Source organism: Callithrix jacchus, chromosome 17 (genome assembly GCF_049354715.1).
Source record: "Callithrix jacchus isolate 240 chromosome 17, calJac240_pri, whole genome shotgun sequence".
NCBI classification, from domain to species: domain Eukaryota; kingdom Metazoa; phylum Chordata; class Mammalia; order Primates; family Cebidae; genus Callithrix; species Callithrix jacchus.
In genome coordinates, this window is record NC_133518.1 from 37,771,150 (window position 1) to 37,796,710 (window position 25,561).

At 48.9% G+C, this 25,561-nt stretch overlaps 1 protein-coding gene and 1 long non-coding RNA gene across 13 annotated transcripts; one reads left to right on the forward strand and one right to left on the reverse strand.

Annotated features, from left to right (window-relative positions):
- Positions 1-612: 612 nt before the first annotated feature.
- LOC144580019 (uncharacterized) lies at positions 613-2,826 on the reverse strand. Its single transcript, XR_013528892.1, has 2 exons — positions 2,709-2,826; positions 613-1,823 (listed from the first exon to the last, which is right to left on the reverse strand). It is a non-coding gene; the product is annotated as an uncharacterized LOC144580019 (long non-coding RNA).
- On the forward strand, positions 2,486-22,905 carry ZIC4 (Zic family zinc finger 4). 12 transcript variants are annotated; one of them, XR_013528890.1, is made up of 6 exons: positions 2,486-2,666; positions 6,204-6,288; positions 12,625-13,242; positions 17,774-18,089; positions 18,598-18,704; positions 20,113-22,905. XR_013528890.1 is itself a non-coding variant. In XM_035278846.3 (5 exons), coding segments are annotated over exons 2-5 (1,005 nt in total). In that variant the 5' UTR covers positions 2,486-2,666; positions 6,204-6,218; the 3' UTR covers positions 20,114-22,905. The 12 variants fall into 12 exon arrangements, 8 of the variants coding, with proteins under 8 accessions (XP_035134737.1, XP_078211104.1, XP_035134736.2 ...); XR_004736126.3 differs by lacking the exon at positions 2,486-2,666 and adding an exon at positions 4,878-5,051; XR_004736124.3 differs by lacking the exons at positions 2,486-2,666; positions 20,113-22,905 and adding exons at positions 4,878-5,051; positions 19,381-19,483 and having other exon boundaries at positions 18,598-19,151.
- Positions 22,906-25,561: the final 2,656 nt, after the last annotated feature.

Below are 25,561 nucleotides of genomic sequence, written 5' to 3' on the forward strand. Positions count from 1 at the left end.
TTTTGCCACGATTTCTTTCCTTCTCACAGTTGTATGCATTTCTCCTCCTCCCTTGCCCTCCCCCTCACACCTCCGCGCGGTTCTTCCCCAAACCTACTCTTCGCTGAGCGATTAGAGACTTCGGGCGTCTCCTGGCGTAGGAGGCGGGGATGGGGCTGGTAAACACAGCAAAGGCACTTCCAGAATGTCCCGATTCAGCAACTTTCCTTTCTTTCTTCCCCTTTCCCCCCATTCAAGGGCAGCAAAAAAGGCTTTTGTTATTTGCTCCTTTTGAAGTTTGTTTCCCTCTTGCTTAGTCCCCCTCCTGTTTATAATTTAAGATCTTGGGAGCACACGGGCACTATGCTCTCTTTACAAGAAATGCAATTTCTCGGTGTAACCGGTAGCCTCTGTATTCCTCACTTTTATCTAATCAGACTTCCTGCACCACCGCACCCCCCAAACACACACACACACACACACACACACACACACACACACATACGTGAATGAAAGCGCTTAAGTTCCCAGGTTATTGGGGTTGGAATTTTCTAATGGCAAATTTGAAACGTTGTTGACAATTTCCTTTTCTTTTTCCCTTCCTTCCTTATTTTTCTCTTTTCTCTCTTTCCCTTGTCTCCCTCGACTGCCCCTGCTAACTCTGTCTCTTTGGTCTCCTGTTCCCTACTTGGGCCCCTTTCATTCAGGTAAAACTGTAAATTTCCCAAAGCGCCATTGTTCCCTTGGACTGCCCAAAGCTCCCTAGAGATCCCCGAATACTTTTTTGGTATTTAAATCCCCAATAGATAAGACCAATGTAAATTTTGTGACATTCAAACCTTTTCTAGTTCACAAATCAGTCACCCTTGTCACAGTTATTGAAATTCCGCAACTCGCCACACCAGGACGGTGGAAAAAGCGGGCGCGGTCTTTGTTGCCGACCAGGCTTTTGATCGCCAGAGAAAATTTACTTACCTTCAGATGAGTGAACAGAAAAAGAAATAACACTCCCTTTGATTTAGTTAGGAAAATGCAGACATTTGGATTCAGTGCAAACATACAACACTCGCTTGTTTTCGCGATGCGGCCCTCGATTAACCTGTCTTTGCCTAGTGCAAAGTCTATTCAACAACTGCGCGTAGTTTCTTTTTGTCCTGTCCACAAAGAGCCATTGACTATATATTAAAATGATTGTTGAAAGGTAGGGGAGTATGGTGCTTAAAAGCAGGAAAAAAAAATCCCTGTGACTCAATCAATTAAGCCAAGCAACATTTATGCATTTCAAAAAATGCTCGCGGATGCGGGGGGTTGTGGGGCTGAAGGTTGCATTTCTCCGCAGCTCTGTTTAAAACTCAGCAGCCCAGGCCGAGGGTTTAGCTGAAGTGTCTGCATATTCATTAGGTCTAATTATTTTCTAGTAAGGAAAACACAAAAAGCCAAGAGTCGGAATCCTTCAATTTACCCTTTGTTTCTAACTTCATTTGGCTTCTTTGCAGCTGAATCAAAGCCCTAAACTCTTTTCCAGACAAAGAAACCTCAACTCATCCTTTCACTGGCGACCCGGTTAGGAAACTCACCAGTGCCCCAGAGAGAGGAAAATGAACATGAGTATATTTTTTTTGCCCTGACGCCGGCGCTGACTGCACCGGCTGGAGAAAGGCAGGGTCAGCGTCTGTCGCTCCTCGCCTTTATGGTTTTCTGGTCTTCTCACCGACTAGATTCTCGCTTGGGGCTGGCCAGAGGGACTGCACTTTTCATGGGATCTGCTTGCTCAAAAGTCGGCTTGGGTATCCGGGATAATTTCTCGGTGCCTGAAGGGACCTGGCTGAGCATTTGTGCTTGTGCTGGGAAATAGAAATTTGAGAAGAAAAAAAAATCAATTGCTCTATTCCCATCAACAAGTCTGAATCTAGCAGCCCAGCATTACCCACCAACTTTGAGTAGAATGGAATGGAATGAGGAGTGGAGGGGGAAAAAGCGCTGAGGCATTTTTTAAAATTATTATACACTTTTTTTCTTAGAGAAAAAAAGATATATCAGAGTCACTAAGTCTTTTTACCTACAAGGGATCCTACTTCCCCTGGAGCTGAGCAAACCTCATCTGCAAGAAGTTTTCTCTAGAGGCTGTATTCCTCTCACTAGGGAGAACAGATATTGAACCCACCTCACCCGCCTTTCAGGAAAAAAAAAAATCCTACAAGGGAGGGGATCATAGGGGGAAGGGTAGCTGTTGGGAGGGGGAGAGGGAAAATAATTCTTCAAAAAAGAAAAGTCAGTCTTCTTCTCTCCAGTCTGTGGAAAATCCAACGGGGACGTTGACAAGAGGGTATTTTTAGGAAACACATCCAAATATACAAGGTAAGAGTGAATGTGAGAAAAAAAAAGTTGTGGGTTGTAGAAGTTATCAAGTGGGATTTGCGGCGCTCTCTGCAGGAAACGCGAGCGGCTCCAGTTCAAAGCCACATGCACCAACGTGACATATAAGCCATTAAAATATCATCCTGACGGCTCATTTCTGCTTCATCATACATTCCCTAACTGCTTCCCGAAAGCTGGAAAAGGAGAAATGAAGGATGACCGCCTCGCTGGAACCACAAAAGAGAGGCTTGGAGGGGTTTGTGGTCCCCTCTCAACCACCCCGAAATGATGTGCAGAAATGAGGCGATCCTGGCAACAGGTGGAGTGGGGTAAGTGCATCAGTCCAGGGGGCAGATAGATGAGACCAGTACCTCCAGAGACCGGGTAGCAAGTACTCTCAAGGGGGCCACTGGCACCCAAACCCCAGTGGGGGAAAAGGCCCAGCCTGTATTTCTGCCCCATCTCCTCCTTCCTTCCTCCACCCCAACCGTGGATACAGGCCCCACCCCACTGACTTTAAGGGGAAGGAGGGGGGCCCTTCCGCAGAGGGGCAGCGCTGAGGATGAGTCCATCCCTTCCTCCCAGGAGGAGGGAAAAGGGGGACAAATGGGGCTCTCACTGGCACAGGAACCGGGAGCAGCTTGTTGCCTGCCCGCCTTTCCTTCTCTCCTTGTAAATTGTCTAGGTACCCCACCTTGGGCACAAGAAGGGGAATCGTGGCCCCAAGCTTCCCTCGCGACAAATGAGCAAGGCAGGTGCTGGTAGGGAGCCTTTACAGGCGGTCTCTTTGCTCTGCCCCCAAGGGAATGGTGAGGAGGGTCTCCGCTTCCCCTCTCCAGGGTCAAAGAGCCAAGTTAGCCCAGCTGGCCGCAAGACGATGGAACTTCTCCGCCCCAACCTGAGGGCAGATGCTGCCTGAGTCCACCTCGGGCCGGCTCCCTGTCCTCCCTCATCTTGGTCCTGCCTCAGGAAGCTGACTGCTGGGATCTGCTCTCTGCTTATGGCCAGCAGTGTGTTCGAGACTTGGCTTTCTTTCTCTCCAATGTGAACAAGAGCAGCAACTAGTTCTCTGGGGAGCAGGCCGCAGCCCCTAGGATTCTGGCTCCTAGCGTAGACCCAGGGGCATTGGAAATTAGGGGCAAGTGAGGAAATGGAGTTGAGCTGTGAAAGAAAGCTAGGACTGGTTCGAAGGTTGGACCTAAAAGTTGGGGTTGATGAATGGCCCATGGAAAAGTCTTAGGAAAGCGGAAAGGGCTTTGGAGGGTTGCACTTCAGCAGTCACCGTCTTCAGGAAAGTCTTTGGATTCCAAGGCCATGTTTACCCCGCTTTCCGACAGTATTAGCCTCGCAGCGACCCATACCACTGCACTCCGCTGAGTTTTCTCCTATCTCAGCCCCCTAAATGTTGGGGGAGGGGTGATTCAAAGGGACGGTTAAATGCCCAAGATGATCCTGCAGGTGATCTACTGATAGAAACTATTCTGGGCACCAGGAGGCTGCCCACACTTCAGCCCCGAGCTGGGAAATCCGAGCTTCTCCCTGTAAAGAGTAGGAGAGTAAGTAAAGGCCCCTGCCTAACCCAGTCTCAGCAGTTCAACCTCCTGACGCTTGAGGGTCAGATGGAGGGGAGCCAAAAATGTCCTGGGTGCAGATCGGGAAATCAGACAGCCGCTCTGGCTTGGAGCTCCAAGCCAGCCAGCTTTCAGGGTTTTTGCTCTGCGCCCGCCAGGGACAAGTTGCAGCGGAGACGTGGCCAAGCCTTTCCCGAGCCTGCCGGCGAATCAGTAAAAAGCAGCTCCGGAACTGAATGGTCTCTGGTTGCAGCTGACCTCTGACCTTGGGTAGTCCTGCGCTGGCTAGGTCGACCCCACCACTTGCAGCTTCTGAGGTTCCTCCAAATAAAAATGGTGCTTTTTGCACCTACCCACCGCCCCACCTTCTTGGCTCGCCTCTGGCACTATCAATCACTGGGGCTCCCTAGCACCCGTTCCTCTTCTCAAGGTAGGGGCAGAAAGGAAGACTCCAAAAAGTCTCCAGGATGTGCTATGGCCTGGAAATTCGGAGGCTGCGGCTGACATGGGGAGCAAGCATTTGGGGAAAAACTAAACTGAGTTCCTATATTCCGGGGTTGTTTGAGTCCTCAGGTCCAGGGGCCCAAGGATTCCTCCCAAATCCTCTCACCTACCCTTCAGCAAGATGACAGGCTTGTCTGCTAAATGGTGTCAGAGTTTGAATCAAAGGTGATGTTTACCCTGGCTCTCTGTATAGGCTCGGTGATGGAAATGCTACAAAGTCTCCTAAAGTCCCTGTTGCCTGCCCTAATCCGACCTCTGCAACATTTGTTTGCATGTCTATGGGTCTGTAGTGTACAAAAGGCTGACAGGACCTGGGACAGAAGTGATCCAGTCCTCTTAGAAGTTGGGTTGAGGTAGCTTTGCCGGTGGACAGAAATCTCTAGGGAATATTACACCCATTTCCCCCAGAAGCAAAAAAAGTAAATTCTATTATTGCCAACCAACCAGGACTTCTCCATGCCAGACATCCTGCCATGAGGAAATTTCAGAGCGAGGACGCCCAGCATGCTGCCCTTCTGTAGGAATGCAAAGTTAGGCCTCCTTTCTTTCCTGATTCGTGCTGGAAGGAGCTTATTACCTTTGGGGAAGAATGCATTTTGGTTAGAAAGAATTGAAAATAATTATACCCTCTGGGAAAAGGTGAGTTTACACCCCTGCCTCTCAGGCCTGGACCTAGAAAGGAGGGAAGATGGAATGGTAAAAGCCGCCAAGCTAGTTGGAATTCTTGATGGAGGTTGAGTGGGAGAGAGAGAGAGATTTTTGTGCACAGAGAACTGGATACCCTTTAAGATAACAGAGCCCCACTTGGATTTGGCCTGTGGTTCAACAAGTTAAACAACTGCTTGTTCTGTAGGCAGACATCCCTATTGACAGAGGACTTGCTGTGTTTGTCCAGCCTGAGACCTTTTCAATGACTGTTTTTCTTTCTAGGCCAAATTGAGGGTCGGGGCGGGTAGATGCTTCTGTTTGGCTGCTCAACTGCCTTCAGCCTTGCCTGACAGATGCAGAGGTCCTCAGGATGGCTTTAAGTATTTAAGATGGCCAATGGCTTGGTAGCTTTAGCCACAAAGTGAATCTGATAAGTAATGTGTATATCTTGGGGGTGGGGGGTATTATTTCTACCTTTCTTGTATATGAAATGTGGATGATTCGAACCAAATGATTAAAATTATACCTTTTTAATCTGACAAATTTTATATTAGCTTTAAAAAATCAACTGGTGATGGATCCCAAATGGGCCTGGGGTGTGGAAATGTGAGGCTAAGTAATTCTGCAGCATCACAGGCAGGACAGGGTTTGAAAACCTGCAAAGGAATTCCTGTCCTCTCAGTTCCAACAGTTATAACTCAAATTTGAACGGCTAACCTCTCAGAGTTCGGTAGGCTTTCCCCACCACACCTCACTAAATTTTAATTAATAAACTTCAGAAAAATAATGGGATTTCTTATACAATTAATTTAAATTCGAGAAGCTACAGATTTTTGAGCACTGACTAAAAGAGAGCTTACTTCTATTTGCAAGGTAAAAAAACAAAGGAGTTTCAGATAAAAGCCTTGCTGGAAAATTACAATTTTTCCACATTTTTATCACCAAAGATATATCATTTTGCAATATGGGCAGTTCTTGGTAGTAGCCTTTTCTTCAGCTTCAAAATTTGAAAATTGTCAAAGACCAAAAGCCTTTCTTCAGACCAATACCTTCTTTCATTCATACATTCAAACCACAGAATGTTGCCACACAGGTGTATAAAATTGTTTAACTAGTGACTGTCACTCTTTTCTTCCCAAACAGGCTCAAACTCAGAAAATGAGATACAAGGCATCCTTGGTGATGAGGAAACGATTACGGCTTTACCGAAACACTCTGAAAGAGTCAAGTAAGTTAAAATCCTCTTTTGAATGTTGGTTTGCTGGTTTCTTTTCTTATTTTTAAGTAGGAAGTTTTGTTTTGTCTTTTGTTTTTGTTGGGTTGAGAGTTTGGGGGGAGTTTCTTGAGTTCAAATGAAACTTAGAACACCTTGGTGTTCAATACATTTGCACACAAATCAATGACACGACGTCCCACCAGCAGCCGGCTAATCCCCCTCAATGCCTACTCATCTGGACGTTCCAGAATTAATATTTGACGACTCTCTCATTGAAACAACCACCCCTGACCTTCTGCAATTCCACTGTCACATTATTCTATGACATATTCATCTTGAATTCATTTCCAGACGATTTGATTGGAATGAGGTTTGACATGTATTGGCTTCCATGAAAAAAGCAGACTTTGATCTGGGTGATGGGGTTTACATGATATACATCATCTTTACCAGGGATACTAGCCTTCTGCAATGTGGTAGCGATGAGGTTCCCACAATGTGGTGTCTGAACAGGGGGTGACTGACAGCCGCTCTGTCAGGAATACCTTCATTGTGAATAATTTAATTTAATATTCCATTTAGAATAAGCATATGATTTAGGATTGTGTGTTTTCCCTTCCAGGCGTCTAGTTTTCCTCATTTCAACTGTATCGCTAGCTGGTGGTTGCTTCCAATGATGTTTCCTCACTGATAGGCAAAGCAACCCTCTTAACAAAAGTCAAATAGACAACTCAGGAAATGGATCTCTTATATTATCTGGGGATGATTTGATGGCAAAAGTCTCAAGAGAGGTGTGAGTTATTATGTAAATTCAGTTGTCTTGATTCCTTAATCCTGTTTTAGAAAATCCAAAAGCAATATTTCCTAAGATTTTGTCACAGGATGTTTTGTAGAATCCTTGTTTAGAAATTAAAGTCTATCCAAGTATATTTTCTTCCATACGTAGTCCCATTAATGATATTTAAAGCTCAAATTTTTATAGCAGAGAAGAATATCCTCCCTCATTGCCAAAATCCTAATAGAGCTCATCTCCTTTGCACAATTTGGACTCAGAAATACAGATGGGCTGCTGGGGCTTAAGTTATTTCTTTGCATAAGAATAAAGGCAACCTCCTTCTGTAGAAATCCTGAAGTCTGTCTGTGACTAGCCTCTAAAGAAATTTACCTCTCTTTAGGGTGGCAACCTGACCAGAAACAGGGAAGAAAGAACTGAACAAGTGACTACTGATTTAGATGCAGAACATTCAGATAACAAGACTTGTTCCTAGCCAGGAACAGTGGCCCACAGCTGGTTAGGGCCCACCTCCTGATCTGGGCATAACCTACAACAAATAATCATCATTTAATTTAACAATGCTTAAAATATTAAAATGAAAAAGTAGCCCAGCTGTTGATCTGAAATATCCTACATATTTTTCCTTTTCAATGGAAAGACATTCAAACCAGTGATTTAAGGAGCTCTGGTAGATGGTAGAGCCATCAAATGTCCTATTTCTACAAAGTGGAACTAGGAAATCACTTGTTTACATCATTGTCTTGGTCTGAGCAGGGTGAGAAAAAGTGCTTAGGACATGATTCTGGGCACTGCTTTGCAGAGGCTCTGAAGATTGAGGGATATTTGGAGTCAGGTGGTAGAATATGCTCCAAATAGGTTCCCATGAAAACAAGCTTCCACTGTTTCTTTTTGACATCTGCTAAAGATCTGTGGGTTGTGGGATATTCTTTTTCTCTACAAATGAAGCAGAAAAATAGAATTAAAAATGCTATAGCTCCAGGCATAAAAAGGAATAGAATGCTTCAGTGAAGCATTTGGTGTTGGGGGCAGGTATAGTGAGATGTTTCTGGAAAAAGAACTCTGAAGACCACTGAGGAGACACCATTCCTTAGCCTGCTCAATTTACAATCTCTATAGCCTGGGTTCCTTGCTTCCTGGGCTCAGGAAGACTTGAAAAGATCTCTCTAGATTAAAATATGTCTCTCAGATGTTGATGACCCACCACCTCTAGCTGGACACTGCTTTGGAGCTTATTCCAAAGATATACCTTGAAGACCCTTATATAATTGCCCAAAGTTTCTTGTTTGTAAATATTAGTTGTACAATTTCCTTTTTTTCTTTATTGCTGTCTCTGGGGAAATATCCTTCTAGGAGAATGTCTGAACCCATTGCTGTGTTTAGCCAACCAAGATATAGACCATATGGCTCTGAGGAACTTGCAAAGATCAGGCAACCACAGTGACCTGCAGGTCTACTGACCCCTGGCTACTCAAGCAAGAAGCAGCTACCCAGAATGGGTCCCAGATGTTTTTGGCTTTCAAGATAAGGCTGCATCTGGGAAGGAGCTCCATGGGGCCAGCCCACTGTCCTTGATTTTGGCTGAATCAGATGTGTTTGCCCTCTTGCTGCTGGCACAAAAAAAGTCATATGCAAGTTCAAAGCTTTTCAAAAGCAAAGTGACTAAGAGAAAGTGTGTGGTATGCTAACAGCCTATGTGTATAAAACCTCTGCTTCTTATCCCTGGAGTCCAGAGAGTCGGTGGTTAGAATTCCAGAGGGCCCACAAACTTGGATGAGGGAAAAAAAAAATGCATCTTTATTTTCACAGCCTTCTATTGGAAAGTTAGTGTTTTCTTCTATGATGAATATGGACAGCAAATACTGGACTATTAAGAGTTCAACAGGCTCAAAAGGCTCCCTAAGGGGTCCACAGCCTGAAACAACTAAAACCCCCTCTTCTCCTGTCTGTGCTGCTATTCAAAGCTTCTGATGGAGGTGGGGTCATAGTATATATATTAAGAAATCAGGCCTGGCACAATGGTGGCTCACGCCTGTAATTTCTGCACTTTGGGAGGCCCAGGTGGGCAGATCATCTGAGTCCAGGAGTTCAAGACCAGCCTGGCTAACATGGTGAAAGCCTGTCTTTACTAAAAATGCAAAAATTAGCTGGGCATGTGCTGGGTGCCTGTAATCTCAGCTACTTGGGAGGCTGAGGCAGAAGAATTGCTTGAACCTGAAAGGTGGATATTGCAGTAAGCAGAGATCGTGCCATTGCACTGTATCCTGGACGACAGAGGGAGACTCCATCTGTGGGGGGTGGGGGAGAAAAAAAGAAAGAAAGAAATCCATATTTGTGCAAATCAGAGAGTTAAAGCTCAAGTGGATGAGTTTGACAAAAATTCTGAACTGTTGGTTGGTTGTAGATTACCTAGATTCCAGTGGAGAAAAAATATTTTAATTGCCAGATTATTGCAGAGGTGGCCCTGCACTTAAACCTGAATGCTACAGAAATTGACTAAGCTCTGTGTTGAGATGAGGATAGTAAAAAGAGCTGGACAAGGAGTCTCAGGGAAGAACACATCTGGATTTTGTTTTGCTTTTTGGAGAACTTCATGGGTCAGTCCAGTGTTGCCTAGACAATTGCATTATTCAACAGATACCTGTGAGGTAGAGAGACATTAAATGACTCATTGAGATGTAGAAACCTTTCACTGGAAACCTGGCCAGGCCACTACTTGGATGAGGGGAAGGCAAGCGAAGGATCAGAGGCCTTGTCTGTTGGTGGAGGGTAAACCATGGGAGAAGGTAAAAGCCAGGGAGACAAATCCTGAGAGTCTAGTCTCAGAACTGCTGTGTGGAGGCCATTGGTTTTGAGAGTAGAAAGTGGGGGTCTTTGCAATCAAATACTCTCCTCTACCTTAAAAAAAAAAATACTGGCACAGTATCTGTTGGTAGAGTTACCTAAGCTCTTCCTGTAGGAGGAGCAGAAAGATCTGGACTTGTCTAAGTGGAGATAAATTGTTGTAGAAGTTAATCCCTCCCTAAAGTGCACCCAAGCGGGGAACAATGCATTAAATGAAGGTCTCAAAGAATCTGCCAACTGTTATACATCAGTTAATTATTTTTAAAAATTTAAAAGAAAGCCTTATTTACTAACTAGGAAATGTGTGAGAATAGTCTTTGGTGCTGGGGGTGGGGAGAGGGACAGTTCAATTTCTAGTCAGCGTTGCTGGTAATCTGCCCAAATTTCTTGCCTCTGCTAAGGAGTATGGGATATTTTACTCAATCTTTAAAACTTTTCTTAAAAATACAAGCCTTTCTCTGTTTAGGGGGCACTTTTTATGGCCGCCAGGAAAGCCCAAGCGCTTAGGCTGGCATTTTTGGCTGCAGCGACAATGCAGGAGTTCCGGCCAGCAGCCCTTTAAATCGCCGGACCTCGCAGCTGACCTTAGCGGGTCAGAGCAGACAAAGGAAGCCCGACCTCCCTCACAGCCCATCAACCCCAGCCCCCGGGCTTCTGCCACACTCGACTGGGCCAGAACTTAAGTTTTTCCACCGCTGGGACCGACCACCATCCCTCTAAGGTGGCGCCCCTAGTACTCGAGGCCATCTTGTGAGAGGTGGCCACGGGCCAGCAGGCCCTCTTAGAGCCTAGACCGGGAAACGCGGCGTGCACTCTCTACAGAGGCCTGAGACGAGCTAGGAGGGAGGCAGAGGAGGCTCGGACCGCAGGCAACAAGTAGCCCAAGCTGAAAGTGGAAGTCACCCTTAAATCCTTTTTTCCCAGAGGCTCCATAAGACTGCAGGGTATAGAGCTCAGGATCCCTGATTGGCCCAGGAAGATCTGAGAGCGAAAACCTGTTTCTCCTGGATGCACGCCCGATTTATTTGTTTCTTTGACCAGCTAGCCCGCGGGTGGGTGTGATTTGTGGCGGGGAGGGTCCTCTCGGGAAGGCAGGGGTTCGAGCCCAGCCTTTCCAGGCTGTCACCATTTCCCGCCTAATACTGGCCCTGGTCAGGGCCAGATCCTTGGGTTTCGCGCTTCTACGAGCTCGCCAACACGGAGGGGGCGGGGAGGGAGGGGCCTGCCAGGCTAAATGGGAAGAGAGTAGAGAGAAAAGAGAGGGGGAGGGGAGAAGAAAGGAAGACAAAGTGAGGTAGCGGGTTTGGGGAAAATAAGAGAGACGAAAAGGACCAGAAAGACGAGAGAAACAAAACATTTCGGAGAAAGCAAAAATATAACATTAGGCTCAAGGACGGCTAGCCTAGGAGTTTCTCACCTCCTGGCCCCCGAGGCAGCAGCCTTTTTTGGTCCCTCGATCCCGACCCCCTCCTCCTGCGGGCTACAGGGACAAACTGCCCAACTAGACCGCCATCTCTGAGCACTCGTTGCTACCTATCAGCCCCGACTGAGCTCCCGAGAGGACTTTAGGCTCAGCGCAAGGCTCCCCAAAGTTGTGGTGAATGGTGGCAAAACGCAGCCCCGAGTACTTTCAGGAGCCCTGAAGCAAAGCTGATCCACTCAGCTTTCCGGAGAGGGGGAAGGGGCTCAAGGGGAGAGAAAAGGATTTGTGCCCGGGTCAGAGCGCATGAGCAGTAGAAGCGTGAGATGCTGTGGGGGTGAAGTGAGGGAGGGAAGCAGGGTATGTGTGGGTGGGGGCGAGGGATGGGGCGGAGGAGAGAGAGAGAGAGAGAGAGAGAAAGAGACCGACCGCGTGCTGCAGGACCTGTCATCACTGACGTCGGGCCCGGCCGCGGGCCAATGGGCGACCCAGGCAATTGTTCCTCTCTGTGGGCCCGGGCCACGGCCCTGAATCTCTGTTGACTTCCTAACGCGCCCTGCTGCTGCCTCTGTAGTCTACAGGATTTTGCGTAGGCATTAATAACCAAAGGGGTGGGGGCACCCAAATCCAAACCTTGAGAAGAAGAAAAAGAGGAAGAGGGGAAAAAAAAAAAAAAAAACTTTGCAGAAGTTTTTTGTGTGGCTTTCCTTTCCCCTCCCCACAGTCAGGTGACAGTGGCGTTAGCGGTCCGGTACAGGGAGCCCCGGGCAACCAGGGCTGGCATGCAGCAGGCCGCCCTCTCCCAGCCAAGCAGGGCACTGAAATTAATGTATATAGCTGGGGCGCTTCAGAACCACCACCGCCTCCAACACCATCATTTTTATCACCTCCACTTCCAGGCAGGGCACCGTGCCCCGGAGCGCCCCAGAGTGTTGGCCACCAAAGTGCGCTTGGGACTCAGGTCCGACCCCTCAGGAGCCGAAACCCCAGCAACCCACAGGCACAGCCCTGCGCCTTCCAGTACCCCGTACATATACTCTGCCGCTACCGTCCCTCTCCAGCTCATGGCACGGCAGGGGACTTGGCCGAACAGCAACCCGGCCCAAGGGCGGCGGAGGCGTTCGGCCTTTCTCTGTCCACCGGGTTCACTGCTGGAGCCGTGTAGCTCTGAGTTCCACCGCTGATCACAGAGGCCGTAGTGCGGCTGGGCTGGGCCTGCCCCCCGGGGCCCAGGGAAGAGCGCGCAGCCCACGCTACCCGTTCTCATGCGTGCTATTTGTTTCGACAACAGGTAGCAGCTCTGGACACCATGGCCCCCAGCTCACCGCCGCCTCCAGCCCCTCGGTGTTCCCGGGCCTCCATGAGGAGCCTCCCCAGGCCTCCCCCAGCCGTTCTTTGAATGGACTCCTTCGTCTGGGGCTCCCTGGAGACATGTACGCGCGGCCAGAGCCCTTCCCGCCGGGGCCTGCGGCCCGCAGCGACGCTCTGGCAGCTGCCGCAGCCCTGCAGGGCTACGGGGGCGTGAACCTGACGGTGAACCTCGCCGCGCCCCACGGTCCTGGCGCTTTCTTCCGCTACATGCGCCAGCCCATCAAACAGGAGCTCATCTGCAAGTGGCTGGCGGCCGACGGCACCGCGCCCCTGCGCCTCTGCTCCAAAACTTTCAGCACCATGCACGAGCTGGTTACGCACGTCACCGTGGAGCACGTCGGCGGCCCGGAACAGGCCAACCACATTTGCTTCTGGGAGGAGTGTCCGCGCCAGGGCAAGCCCTTCAAAGCCAAATACAAACTTGTAAATCACATCCGCGTGCACACGGGCGAGAAGCCCTTCCCTTGTCCTTTCCCGGGGTGTGGGAAGGTCTTTGCTAGATCAGAAAATCTCAAAATACACAAACGAACTCACACAGGTCAGTATTCGGCGCTGTCTGTCGCGTGCGGACTCTCTGGGGAAGCAGGCCCTCGGGTCTGCATTTCCTCAAGTCCCAACTGAGGGGAGGGGGGAAATATTTTGGTGTTGTTTCCATGAGCCAAGGCCATAAAATATTAATTATGCGCTTCTATTCTTAGAGTCACAGAAGTTTCCGGAGGCTGCGTGTAGGGAGGATAGTGCGGGGTTTCTGTTCTGGGGGACAAGAGTGAACGTGCCTAAGTCCCTGTGTGTGCAAACATGTGCTCTCTGCTTATGAATTTGATTTTAAGATATTAAGAAACAGCATTTTTCCCCAAAGTCGTAAAGACATAAGAACAGCTGTCTAACTTTTTCCCTGGGCCCTTTGGAATTGTTCGCCAGAACTCTTCCACCTGTCACCCTGATAACCTGGCCCACCTGTACTAAGAGGTCACCAGGCCCTGGAGTCTTCTTTAGGAGTTGGGGGTCGAATGGGCTAACTTTGTACCTTTTTGTGAGCCTTGGTGGCGGGACACTAGGGATGCTTGTGAACCCTCACTTTTGCTTTAGCACAGACCTACCGGGACCTATCCACCTTAAATGTCATTTACGGAGCTGTTACGGGAAACGGGGACATGTGTCAACCACATCTGCTACTTCTAGTTAACAGGAAAAAAGTCCCGTGCAAGAGCCTGCAAAATTGAACTCCTCTGGCCACAGCATCTCTAATTAATGCAACTGCAAAGAGAAAGTTTTCACACTTCCAGAACAGTCTGTGAAGTTACATTAATTAGTTTAGCAGCCATTGTTTGTACTCTGCTTAGCTAGGGTTTTCTCGCTCCTCCTCCCTGGAAGTTTAAGAAATCAACGTCTTCTCTCCTCCCCAATTGGGGGAGGGGAGAAGAGGCTGGTGTAGACAGGATAAAATAAAATAAATTCTAGCTCGGTGCCCCACTTCTCCAACTGTCCGGTGCCTTGCCTTACTTCTACTCTTGCTGGAACATCTACAACAATTGGAGTCAAAGAACTCCCTAAGGCTAGTTCTGCTCAATTCTCTCTTCTCCCCAACTCTCCCTTCCCTGGGAAAGTCCGTGGCCCGGACACTGGCACACGCGGAGACCAGACCAAAGTCCACTTGGAGCCTGGCACTTTATTTCTAAAGTTTGTCTGGAAGTGTACGGTTTCCCAGAGCTCTTTCCACGCTCTTTCCCGGGTTCCCCATCCTGTCGCATGAATCTCACACCCTCCCCGGAAGTTTTATCTCGGGGAAGGGGTGGTAGGTCACACCCGAATCCTGGCCCCAGGCCTGATACTCCAGGAGCTGGCGGCCGACTCCTGGAAGGTAAACTAAGAGTCCCGAGCTGGAGAAGGAACTCATCTTTAATGACAGGGTTGTTTTTTTAAAGCAAACAAACTTTTACTGCTCTTTGCCGGCCCACTGTTTGAAGTCTGTGAAGCAGAAAATGGTTAAATTCTTAGCGCAGTCGACCTACAGCAGAGCAGCAAGTTCAGTGGGCCAGGGCTGGCTCAGGTTTTCGTCTTTTCAGGACAGAATTTTGTGCGTTCTTTCGGCTCGCGGGCCTGATTCATTAATGGTGAGAGAAAAAAAAAAAAAAAAACCTACCACCAATAAACTAGAGTCTCGCCTGCTCTGGCATTTTCCTCAAATCTCCCTTCTAAGTAGTAAGAAGAGGAGCGAGAGAGTGAGAGACAGAGAGAGAGAAAGAAAAAAAGACCAAAATGTTTCTCAAATGGCAATAGACCTCACTACAAATTATTCATGAAGACAGTTCTCGATTCAACAGGAAAATAATTGCCTTTTCAAATATTAATGGCGTTTCATTTCCTCGAGTCGCGGAAGCGGCAAACAGGAACAAAATTCTCAGGAGCTGAGATTCTCCCTGACCTGAATCCCGGGTCTGGCTTTGGAGGCGACTGTCAGCACCGAAAGGTTTCACTTTGTGGCGGTCACAGCGATCCCGGAACAATGGTGCCTCAGGGAGGGTGGCGCGGGCCAGCTACAGCTCTCTGCCTGGCCACTGCCGCCAAGCTCCTCTCCCGGGACCTCTCGGCCGGGAGCTCGCCACACCTTCCCCGGCGTCTGATAGCGAGTCAGTGCTGGGGATCCAAGGTAGAGGAGAAGAGACCGCGCCGGGGCGCAGTCGCCGGGACAACCAGATCCAGCTACAAGTGCGAGAAAATGGCGCTGGCCCAGCTGCCCCGAGCTTCCGAACTTTGTCGTGCGGGCTCCGCGCAGAGTCGGAGAGGCCTTTCCCGGCTGCGGAACCTCTAGGAGGAGAATCTGGGTCTTTTACAGCTCAGCCAGGCCTAGGACGTTCCGAGCGGGCTGCGGGGGCCTAGCCAACTCTGCCTTTCCACATTCACCCACCCACCCAGGGCTCAGCGCAGGGAGCTGAAGGGAGGGGTAAGACTGGAGGCCGGGTGTTGGCGGGGGGCGGGGGTGATGTCAAGCGCGGAGACCAGGGCGCCTCCTGCAGCTCTGGAGCGAGCTGGGGCACGGCGTCACCTGGTCTTCTAGGGGCCTGCGAACTTCCCGGCTGCGGGTATCACCTCAGTGCCCCGCTGTTTTCTCCTCAGCTCCTCGTCTGGAGCGAAATCATTGTTTTTGTTTTATGTGAATGTCCAGCGAGGCGCTCACGAGATCGGATAAGTGTTTGGCGGGAACTTGTTTTCGGGTGTGGGGGGCATCAACCTCAAATTCCATTTCACCTCTGTTTTCTCAAAATAACCTTGGTTTCTTTTGCAGGGCCTGAATTTCATGGTTTTTTGTATGGTTTTTTTTGTTTGTTTGTTTTTTGAAATGGAAAAAAGTTTTGGGTTTGCAAATGCTGACAGTAATCAGAGGAGCGAAAACAAGGGGCAAATAGGAACACTGATTTCTTCTGCATCTTTCTCCCACTGTTTTATAAAATGGTGCCTGTGTCCCGCGAAATGGCAGGTGCCAACACATTCCAGAGGGTCGGGTGTACTAGCTGTACTCCTGTAGGGTGGGAATCCAGCGACCGGGAGGTGCGGGAGACCCGGGCTCAGAAGCCATTGACTGCGTAGAAGCGCGGGTTATGCGCAAACCTCTCTGTCCGAGTCTCAGCAGGGCTCGGGAATCGGGGCTTTGTTCGTTCAAACCGGCCCCAAAGCGCCTATCTTTCCTGGATGCAGCGGGAGAAGCAAAGGCAACAGTTCTCCAGCCGTGCGTCTTCCTCCTCAGCTAGACGCCAGGTAGCCGGTCCCTTAACTCAGCGCTGGGAGGCAGCCATTTGTTTAAAGCTCCCAGACACCTTCTTCCCCCATTTCCGCAGCACTTCAGCTCCGGCACGAATCTAGGCTTCCGGATTCTCGGGGTCCTTTCCTCTCCCACACGTCAGCCAATTCAGGTGGCCGTGAGCTCCCGGATTGGGGCTCGGTCCGGCCAATATTTTCACTCTAACGCGCACTCGCGCCTTCCCTCGGCTCTACAGGGCATCGCAGCCCCGGATCCCAGCCCCTTCCAGGCCTATCTTGGCCGACCAGTCGCCCTCCAGTCTGCGGATCCCGGCCTGGCCTGACAGCAGCCGCTGTTCTCTTCCCGAAGCCGCAGCCCTCAAGGGCGTGGTTGCAGTAGAGACCTTGGATCCCGCTCAGCCTGTGGGGAGCCTACCGCGCCAACCCCTCCTCTTAGGCCTGAGAGGCCCGACAGCCAGGTGGGGGTGGTCTGGGGAGCCTGGTCTACTTCGCAAGTCAGTTTGGACTGGGAGGGCCAGCTGCCCACAGCTCGGTCTCCGGGAGGCCTCTGGAGCGCCGTAATAAAATATTATTGCCGGCGCGAGTATCTGGAGGGATCCCGGAAGGTTTAGGCAAGATTTGAAGAATGCTGCTAAATGTTTGCCCTCAGGGGGTAGAAAGGAAGAGGGAGGGGGCTCCATATCCTGTAAAAATCTCCTCTGAAGTGAATCATTGCTCAGAATACCTTTCCCTGCCGCATGAATCCACATTATGCACATACTATGTGCATCGGTTGCGCATCCTTAAATTATTTCATCGCTTTGGCGTTTGCACAAAACCTACTTTAGGAAACAATTTGAGCCAGGATGGGGGTGGGGAGGGATGAACGGCTGTGCAGGGTAGCGGCAGAGACGTTTGGCTGAAACAGCCACTTTAAATCCAGCAGATGTGAGCTCCCCGGTTAATATATTTCCGAGCAGACGTGCTTCTTGTTCCAAGCGGAGAAAATTTGGAGGAAACAACCCGAATGGATCAGGATTTCCGAGGATGGAAACTCGACTAAGATGGAGTCACTCTCGCTCCTCCTCCATGCCCTCCCCCAGAGCCCAGACGGGGAAGGCGGGGGAGCGATGGAGGCGCTCGGGAGAGGGCGCCCGGGGCGCTCTCTGCGCAAGGGAAAGGGGTGCTCGACCTGAGGCGCCATGGAAAGGGATTTCTGAAAATCTTTTGTAGTCGTTTTCCAGAAAATGAGAGACTAATGGGGGAGGGTGGCGAGCACCTGAAGGGAACATGATCCGCGAGCACTAATGTCTCTGCGTTGCCTCCGCCAGGCGAGAAGCCCTTCAGGTGCGAGTTCGAGGGCTGCGAGCGGCGCTTCGCCAACAGCAGCGACCGCAAGAAGCATTCGCACGTGCACACTAGCGACAAACCATACACGTGCAAGGTGCGCGGCTGCGACAAGTGCTACACGCACCCCAGCTCGCTGCGTAAGCACATGAAGGTGCACGGGCGCTCACCGCCGCCCAGCTCTGGCTACGAATCGGCTACACCGTCTGCCCTCGTGTCGCCCTCGTCAGACTGCGACCACGAGTCTCAGGTGGCCTCCTCGGCGGCGGTGGCGGCGCATGGCGCCGACTTGAGCGAATGGTACGTGTGTCAGGGCTTGGGCCCCACCGCGGCTGCCCCCGCCAAGCCCCTCAGTGCCGCACCACCACCTGGCCCTGTTGCTGCTGCCGTCGCCGCCTCCTATATTAAGGCTGCCTCTGTGGTTGCTGCTTCGGCACACACACGGACTGCAGAGTAGGCCAGGTTTCTGAGGCCTGAAGAGGGCGAGGGCGGAAGGAAGGAAGGCCGCCCGGCCACCAGTAATAGTCGCTAGAGCTCACTGAATATGCTAATATAATGCCCATTATTTTTAAATATAAATATGGTCCCCATATTTATTCTGTAGTCACACTCAGCACCGTCACCCCCACTCGTGCCTTCATAATTGTGTAGCATAAAACCAGTGTTAGGGGTGAAGAGAGACAGGGCGATGGGAAAAAATTGGAGAATTTATGCATGCTTTACAGAATGGGAAATATTTTTCTCGAGGACTGGGCGGCTCCCACCTGCGCTCCAATCCTCCCCTCCCCCACATTAATTCCAATCTCAGAAGTTCAGATCAAGAGAAGAGGGCAAAGGAAATTCCAGAGCCGTTTTCTTGACTCTTCGTCTTCCTATGGTTTCCCCTTGCCCAGCTATCCTTTGAAACAAAAATACGTAAGTACTAATTTTCCAGCCACCTTATAAAGGAGATAAGGGAGATTCACCATCTTTTCGGCGGTTGTGGGCGGTTGGTGGTTATACGCTCCCGCCCCCATGGAGTGGCCTGGGCACACAGAGAAACATCTGCCTGTCGTCCACAGACTCGACATACATTGTATACTTGGGGTAGGGAGTGAATTCAAAACAACAGGAAATACAGACAAAGGAACGCCAAAGAGGCTTCAGGATTCAATGCAGTGAGGCCTCCCCGGGTCCTTTTCCCACCCCAACCCCTGTCGAGGTGTTGCCTGTGGAGTCTTGTAGGTGCTTGGGCTCCGGGTGTAGAGCGAGCCAATGACGTCACTGAGTCGAGGCTTCTAAAGTGGAAGGACCTGACCTAGGCGGCAGCGTCTGGCTGAATAGCGTCAATTCGGTGATGGTCTTTGTCAACAATTGCACAATGTTAGTCTTATTTTTAAAGAGGTGGAGGAGGGACAAGAGAAATGATCCACAATAATAAATATTGTAAAGGCAAAAACCCAGTGGGTCTAGATTGAATGTGTATTTGATATGCTGTATATGAAGTCCCCAGAAAAAAAAACAACCAGGTGTTGAAGGCAGGGGAGAGGAAGGCCTTTGCAATTGTTGTCAAAGGGGGAAAAATCAGGTCCTGTTTCTCTCCTCTCTGCAGGAGAAGGGGGCTGACCCAAAATCCTAGCTAAGGTTTGAAGAAGAAGAAGAAGAAGAAGAAGAGGAAAATATAATAAAGCTTTGGCAGATTCATTCCAGTCCCCTAAGAATTTGAAAATCAGTGTGTGTGTGTGTGTGTGTGTTGGGAAGGGAGGTGGATTTTCCCTCTGGGGAGGACCCCACTAAATAGCTCAATTTTAAAAGCTGAGCCCAACAAACAAGTCTTGGACCTGCCACTGATGAATTTTCTTCTGCTCTCTCCTCTTCAGATACAATTAGAATTAGCACTCCTGCCCGCAGTCCCCACAACTTTTATCAGATGAAATAACGTCCTAACTGGAGTGGAACTGTTTTCATGGCTCCAAATAAGAAATGCAGTCTTCCAAATACACCCTTAGTGAATCCGTCCTTGAGAAAGGAGAGCTGAAATTCCTGCCTCCCCCTAACACAATAGGGCCCAGAGGCTGCCTGACCCAGCGCAGGCAGTCGGTAACAAACAACTCTTTCCCACCGCGAAACACCGACCCCACCACTAAGGTGCAGAGGGCATCTGCGGAACTTGCTGCTTCTGCCGATGTTTAAAAAGTCCCCCCTCCTGAAGCAGGACTCCTTTCTTTCTCTTCTGTTTCTAGGCTCCCCATTTTGCCTTCTATCCCCATCTAAAATAATGAAATAAAACAAAAATGTTTGGTCGGCCACTAATCGCCTTTAATTTTTCATTTGCTTGTTACAGATGTCCACCTCGTTGCTCGCAAGGTAATCTCGCTCCGCGCAGCTGAGCGCCCCGCATCTCGCGCCTGCGACATCAAAGGGTCCGCGCACAAAGCAGTGTTTCTTCGCCACGGTGCATCTTCATGGTAAGTTAGGATTTCTATGGCAATGGGCAAGTCGCAGTGAAATCCTGAAAGGCCAAGCCTGGAGCCCGTCCAGGCTTTTCATTAAGGACATAATATTTACGTCTAACAGACCTTTTTTCTTGTGTATACAAGTATATATTTTTGTTTGACGCGGACTAAATCATTTTCATTTAATTTCCGGTAAACAAAACCCACGCGAATGGGCACTTGTACCCGATCATAATAAAAATGGATAATAATGTGAAGGAAGAAAAGAGCCGCTTGAATCGCCGCTCAGCCCTCTTTGTTTCTGCTTTCTGCGGTGATCAGAGGGCGCATTTGGGTTTGATGGCGAGTTTCTAAAGGCGAGGAAATGGTTTGTAAGAGGGGAAAGAAAAGGAGAAAGGTCTAATCAAGCTCGGGTTGTTCAAAGAATCGGGTTTTGGGGTTGAAAGTGTGAGTTTGACGGTGCATCAGCATGCCGCGTTAGGCTCGCCATGGAAATAAGCGCGGGGAGCGGTCGCTTCAAAGGCGGCACACTTCACTACAGACACTCTATTAAGATACATTTGCGCTGACCTTTGCTTTCACGCCATTTAATACTGTCACTGCGCTCTCCAGTATATACTTCCTTCCTAGAACCCGACTTGCCCACGTTTAGGGGTTCACCCTGCACCCTGATGTGGGAGGCTTTGGTGCAGGGGACACTTTCAGGAAAGGGAGGAGCAGGACTCCGTGCCTCTTGACTGCGCCCCAAAGAGGCTCCAGGGTCAGGAGTAAATAATTTTAAAGCAGCCTCAGAAGCTTAACAAATGAGCATTCCTAGCTCAGTTTTGTGCAAGTCGCCTTTCTGACTCCTGAGTAGGATGGAGGCTTAAATTTGATGGAGACTTGTGGGGAAGGGAGTCACCCTGGGGTGTCTGAGGAGTTCAAATTGTACCCTTGGGACATTTCCTCTCTGGCTTTCTGTACCACTCTTCTTCCTCTCCATCCCATAATTCTCTTGCGACCCCCCAAACTTGTTTCTTTCTAAGGCAGTGTGTGTGGTACCCTCAGGCCTGAACTTGTCCTAGATGCAAACTCAAGAGCCCAAGGCCAAGGGGATGTGGGGAAGATGGCAGGAAAGTTAGAAGTCCATGTTCCCTTAATTGTCTTGTTGTTTATTTTATCCAAGTACCCCAGTGAATAGGGGAAAAATAAACACGGTGAAAAAAAAATCAAACAGTGGAGTCTTCTTTAGTGCCAGTCCTTGTGGTTGAATAAAAAGGATGGTCCGCTTTCTATTGAGCTGAGAAATCTTTGAAGTGGGAGTTATTATCTAAGACATTCCTGCTTGTCGTCCTAACAACGCTGATGAAACGTAAAAGGTTCTTTGTCAGCGATTTGTTCTCCTCTCTGTCAAACTCCCTCTGCCCCGTTAGTTTCAAACCGTTTCTAAAGAGATAAAAATCAAACTTCTTTAAAAAAAGAATCCACATACTGCACCAATACATAACTTTAGGGCTAAGTCTTGCTAAGGGATAAACAAAAGCAATGCCTAGACATCAGGGTCAGGGCCTGGCCTGGTGAAGTATGCAGATGTTGGGGGGCCCTTGGCACAAGCTTTGGGACTTAAGGAAAACAATGAGAGAAGGTGCAAGCAGAATACAAACCCTAAGTCCATAATTGAGTGCCTGCTTCTTTCTGCTCTGGCTTTCACTCAGCACAAGTTGGGTCACCTGGATGGGTTTCTGGGTACCCCTCTGGCTCCTAATATTCTTGCCCAGGATCTGTGGAACTTAAGACTGCAGCCAAGCAATTGTTAATATCTCCCACTCCTTCAAAGACACCTCTGCTAAAAAATATACCCATTGTGGGTTTCTTCTCACTGGCAGCAATCAGAAAGCCCTTTCTGCCATTGATAAGAAGGAGAATAGGTGAGGGAGAGAGATGTTTTATTAATTTCCTGTTTCCTTCAAAATCTTGGCAATTGAAGTTTAGAAGGTTTGGTCTACAACATAGTGATCCAAAATGCATGTAAATGCCCATCCTCCCCCTCATCCACATGTGCAGTTCTTCATTTTATGTTGTGCCCAGGAAAGAAACCAGTTCAGATTTTCCCAAACTTCCTGTTGTGGTTTTAAAGGTGATTTAAATAAATAAGAATGTGCTGGTCCCCCCACACTGTGTGTGCTGTATAAATGATTTGTAAAGAAGTTTTTCCAAGCTGTAACCCATGCTGTTATTATAGTTGCTGCAAAATGTTGTTTCTGATATTGATTTTATTTGTTAACTGGAGGTCTCCATATGTTTGTTTATATTGCTAATTTATGGGAAAATGTAATAATTGCAATGAATGCGAATTACACAGACAGGCAAACATTTTGTAATCATAATTCACATATACACAAAAGCCTGGCTAAAACCTTAGACTGTTTGTACCCTCTCTACCCACACTGTTTGTGATTTATCATCTGTCTCCTTAGTGTCATTTAAATTATGAACTAACTTGAAAATAAAAAGTTGTTTGACTGAAAGTGATTGTTGAATGAACAAAGTTGAAAGCCATGGCTTGATCTTGTAAATATGTAAATGCAAATGATATTAAATCTGTGATTTCTTTCTCCTCCAAAGGCCTTTGTGTACATGGAGCTCCATTTGGCTATTTTCTTTGGAAATAAATGATGTGACGTTTCCCTTCCTCTTTTGAATCCTGGTGTCCTGTTATTGTTTCTTCATCCTGGGAGAGATTTGAGGCCCTTCAGAAGCCTCCAGTTCTCTCCTCAGTCTTTCTTCACTGCTTCACACAAATATCTCAGACAGAAAAATAGAGGGACCCCCTAAAGTGTCCATTGTGAGAAAGACTTCTCTACTCCCAATGACACTGACATCACCAACCAATTTATTAACACAGTGTAGAATCAAAAAGTTGAAAGGATGCTCTCAGTGTCTGCCAGGAAAAGCTACCTTTCTACATTTCCAAATCAGAGCAACCTCTAATAAACCACCTCTGAATTCCCAGAGAAGGGCACAGTAGCTGGTAAGAATCAAAACAAGGAAAGAAAAAGATAGGGCAGTTCGGCTGTAAGACCTGACTAAGCTCTGATGGAGTGTCTCAGGCACAGTCGCTCGCAGGGATCTTCCTAGCTGGATCCCGCCCCTCCGAGAGAAGCGATTTTTCAGACCTCAAGGCTCCCTTCAGATAGCTGCGAAGGTCTATGTCTGAAGACTCGGAGGTTACAGCCCACATGACACTTCCCTTGGCTCCAATTTAAATATCTGGTGGGTTTCAGCATCTGATGTATGCACACTCTTATCTGGCCCAGCCACTGGCGAACTTATTTCAAATGAATCACCAGAGTCATTCTCCCTTCTCCACTGCGTCGTCACTGGACCTCTAGGTACTCACCTTGTTTCCCCAGCACCTACTGCTCAGGCGCCACCTCAGCGAGCAGTTAGTCTGACACCTTTTCGATTCCTGAGAAGTTGGTTCTCGTGGGCTTGGCTGGGGCAAGGGGCTGGATGGAGTGGGAAGACGACACCTCGGGTGGGAATGCTTGGTCTCCTTAGAGAACCACCGTGGAGACTCAACTCGTAGAGCAAGGGCTGCAGTCCTGGGGAAAACATTGAGAGAAAGGACCCCAGCGCGCAAAGCGCGAGGGTGACGCGCCGGTGTGATAAAGGAGGCCACGAGGGGAAACCAAGACGGTGGAATCCCTGAGAAAGGAGGCCCCTGGGCATTAACACTGGAGTCAGCGCCCCCTCCCGTTCCTTTCGCGGAAGGCCCTGTTCCTCCGGCCCAGCGCCAGGTTAGAGAGGCCTCTCCTCCACCCGGCCTCTTAGAGAAAGAGCGCTCTTTAAAGCCCTTTAACGGACAGAACTTTGTGGTGAGGAGCAAGTGGGGATTAGGAATGAACCCGGCACTTCCAGTCAGGGCTCTTCTGGGGCTCGGAGCTCTCTGCTCAGTCCTGCTGCCTGGAGTCTTCACAGCTGTGCCTGACTTTGGCTCCAGAGAGCATCCCAGCCCTTCTACCTGCACCTTCCCATTCTGCCCAAGAAAGCCTCGCACAGGAGGGCATCCAGGAGTTGAGGCCGGAATCATTCCCTAGAATGCAGAAGAAAGACAGCATGCCCGGGAGGCTCCGCTGTCTTTGGTATTCCCTGACCAGGTTTTGGAGAAGGAAAGGCCTGTCTTTGAACCTTCCGAGTTCCAATTGCGGGGCAATAGAAGAGGAAAGAGAAAGTGCTTTTAAAGACACCTCAGTGCCCCCAGCCACTAGGAGAGCTTAGATTTCCTTTGAGGCATTATTGTTTGGAAGAGTTGAATTCAATTTATTGAGCATCCTTTCAACTTTTTGATTCTACACTGTGTTAATAAATTCAAACCTTTGACTGAGGGTTGAATTTACTGGTCCCCAAGTGCGATTGGCTAGCCTCATCCTAGAATTACCTCTCTTGCTCTCTGGGGAAGTTACCTAGCTCCCACCCTGAAGTGGCAATGCTCAGGGAAGCTTGGGCGTGCTTTAGGCTCTAATGATCCCACCACCTCAGCCAGCTCTCTTCTTCGCTATTCCGAATTAGAGAACCAGGTAGACACTGTGCTGGCCTGGTGAAAAGATCTTGGAGAAGAGGAGGCAGTCTGCCCCGCTTGTTCACCTACTGGCCCTGTGCCCCTGGATAAGTGATGAAACCTCTGTGCTTCAGTTCTTTCATCTGTGAAATGAAATTAAAACGAACCTCCTTTGCAACTTTGTTTTGAGTGTTAAATAAGATAATCTTTAAACATTTAGAATGTACTTGCTAGTGCTAGTTGTTATTACTGTTACTTATCTTGGGACTCTGTCTTTCAGACACATTCCCCCAGCTCCTCATTGAATCAGATAACTATTTTCAGTCCCTAACAGAAATTGTGGCGCTCTCAGGGACCCTAAACTCCATAGCAGCGTGCACCTCCTTCAGGCAGTCTGAAGGATAGCTGAGAGCCCCGATGTCACTTTGTTCTCTGAGATCAACTGAGAAGTTTATTCTCTGAGAGTTCCAGAGTCTGGGGCACCCGGGCACTGAGGGAAAAATGTAAATTAGTTTTTAAAGGCACAAGAAAAATTAGAGAGAATTGAGTTTATTTTGGTGAGGAAAGAAGCTGAAGAAACCAATCGCCTTAATGTCACCCCTATGACTTGTTAAGACTGGCATTGCAGTAAGCACAATGGCTCAGCCTGCCTTGTGTCAATTTATTTTATCATAAGCTCTGCGGTTTAGGCTTTTCAAGTCTTGGGTGTGTAAAATGGGAAAGTGCGAGTTGAGAGAGGGGGCAGGCAGCTAGGAGGCTGAGGACAGGGTGTTTGGGCACAAGTCACACAAAGATAC

Coding starts and splice junctions, on each gene's coding strand:
- ZIC4 (XM_035278845.3), top strand. CDS start 4,917: ATGCTGCCCTTCTGTAGGAATGCAAAGTTAGGCCTCCTTTCTTTCCTG. Junction 5,052..6,203: donor ATTATACCCTCTGGGAAAAG/GTGAGTTTACAC, acceptor CTTCCCAAACAG/GCTCAAACTCAGAAAATGAG. Junction 6,289..12,624: donor AAACACTCTGAAAGAGTCAA/GTAAGTTAAAAT, acceptor TTTCGACAACAG/GTAGCAGCTCTGGACACCAT.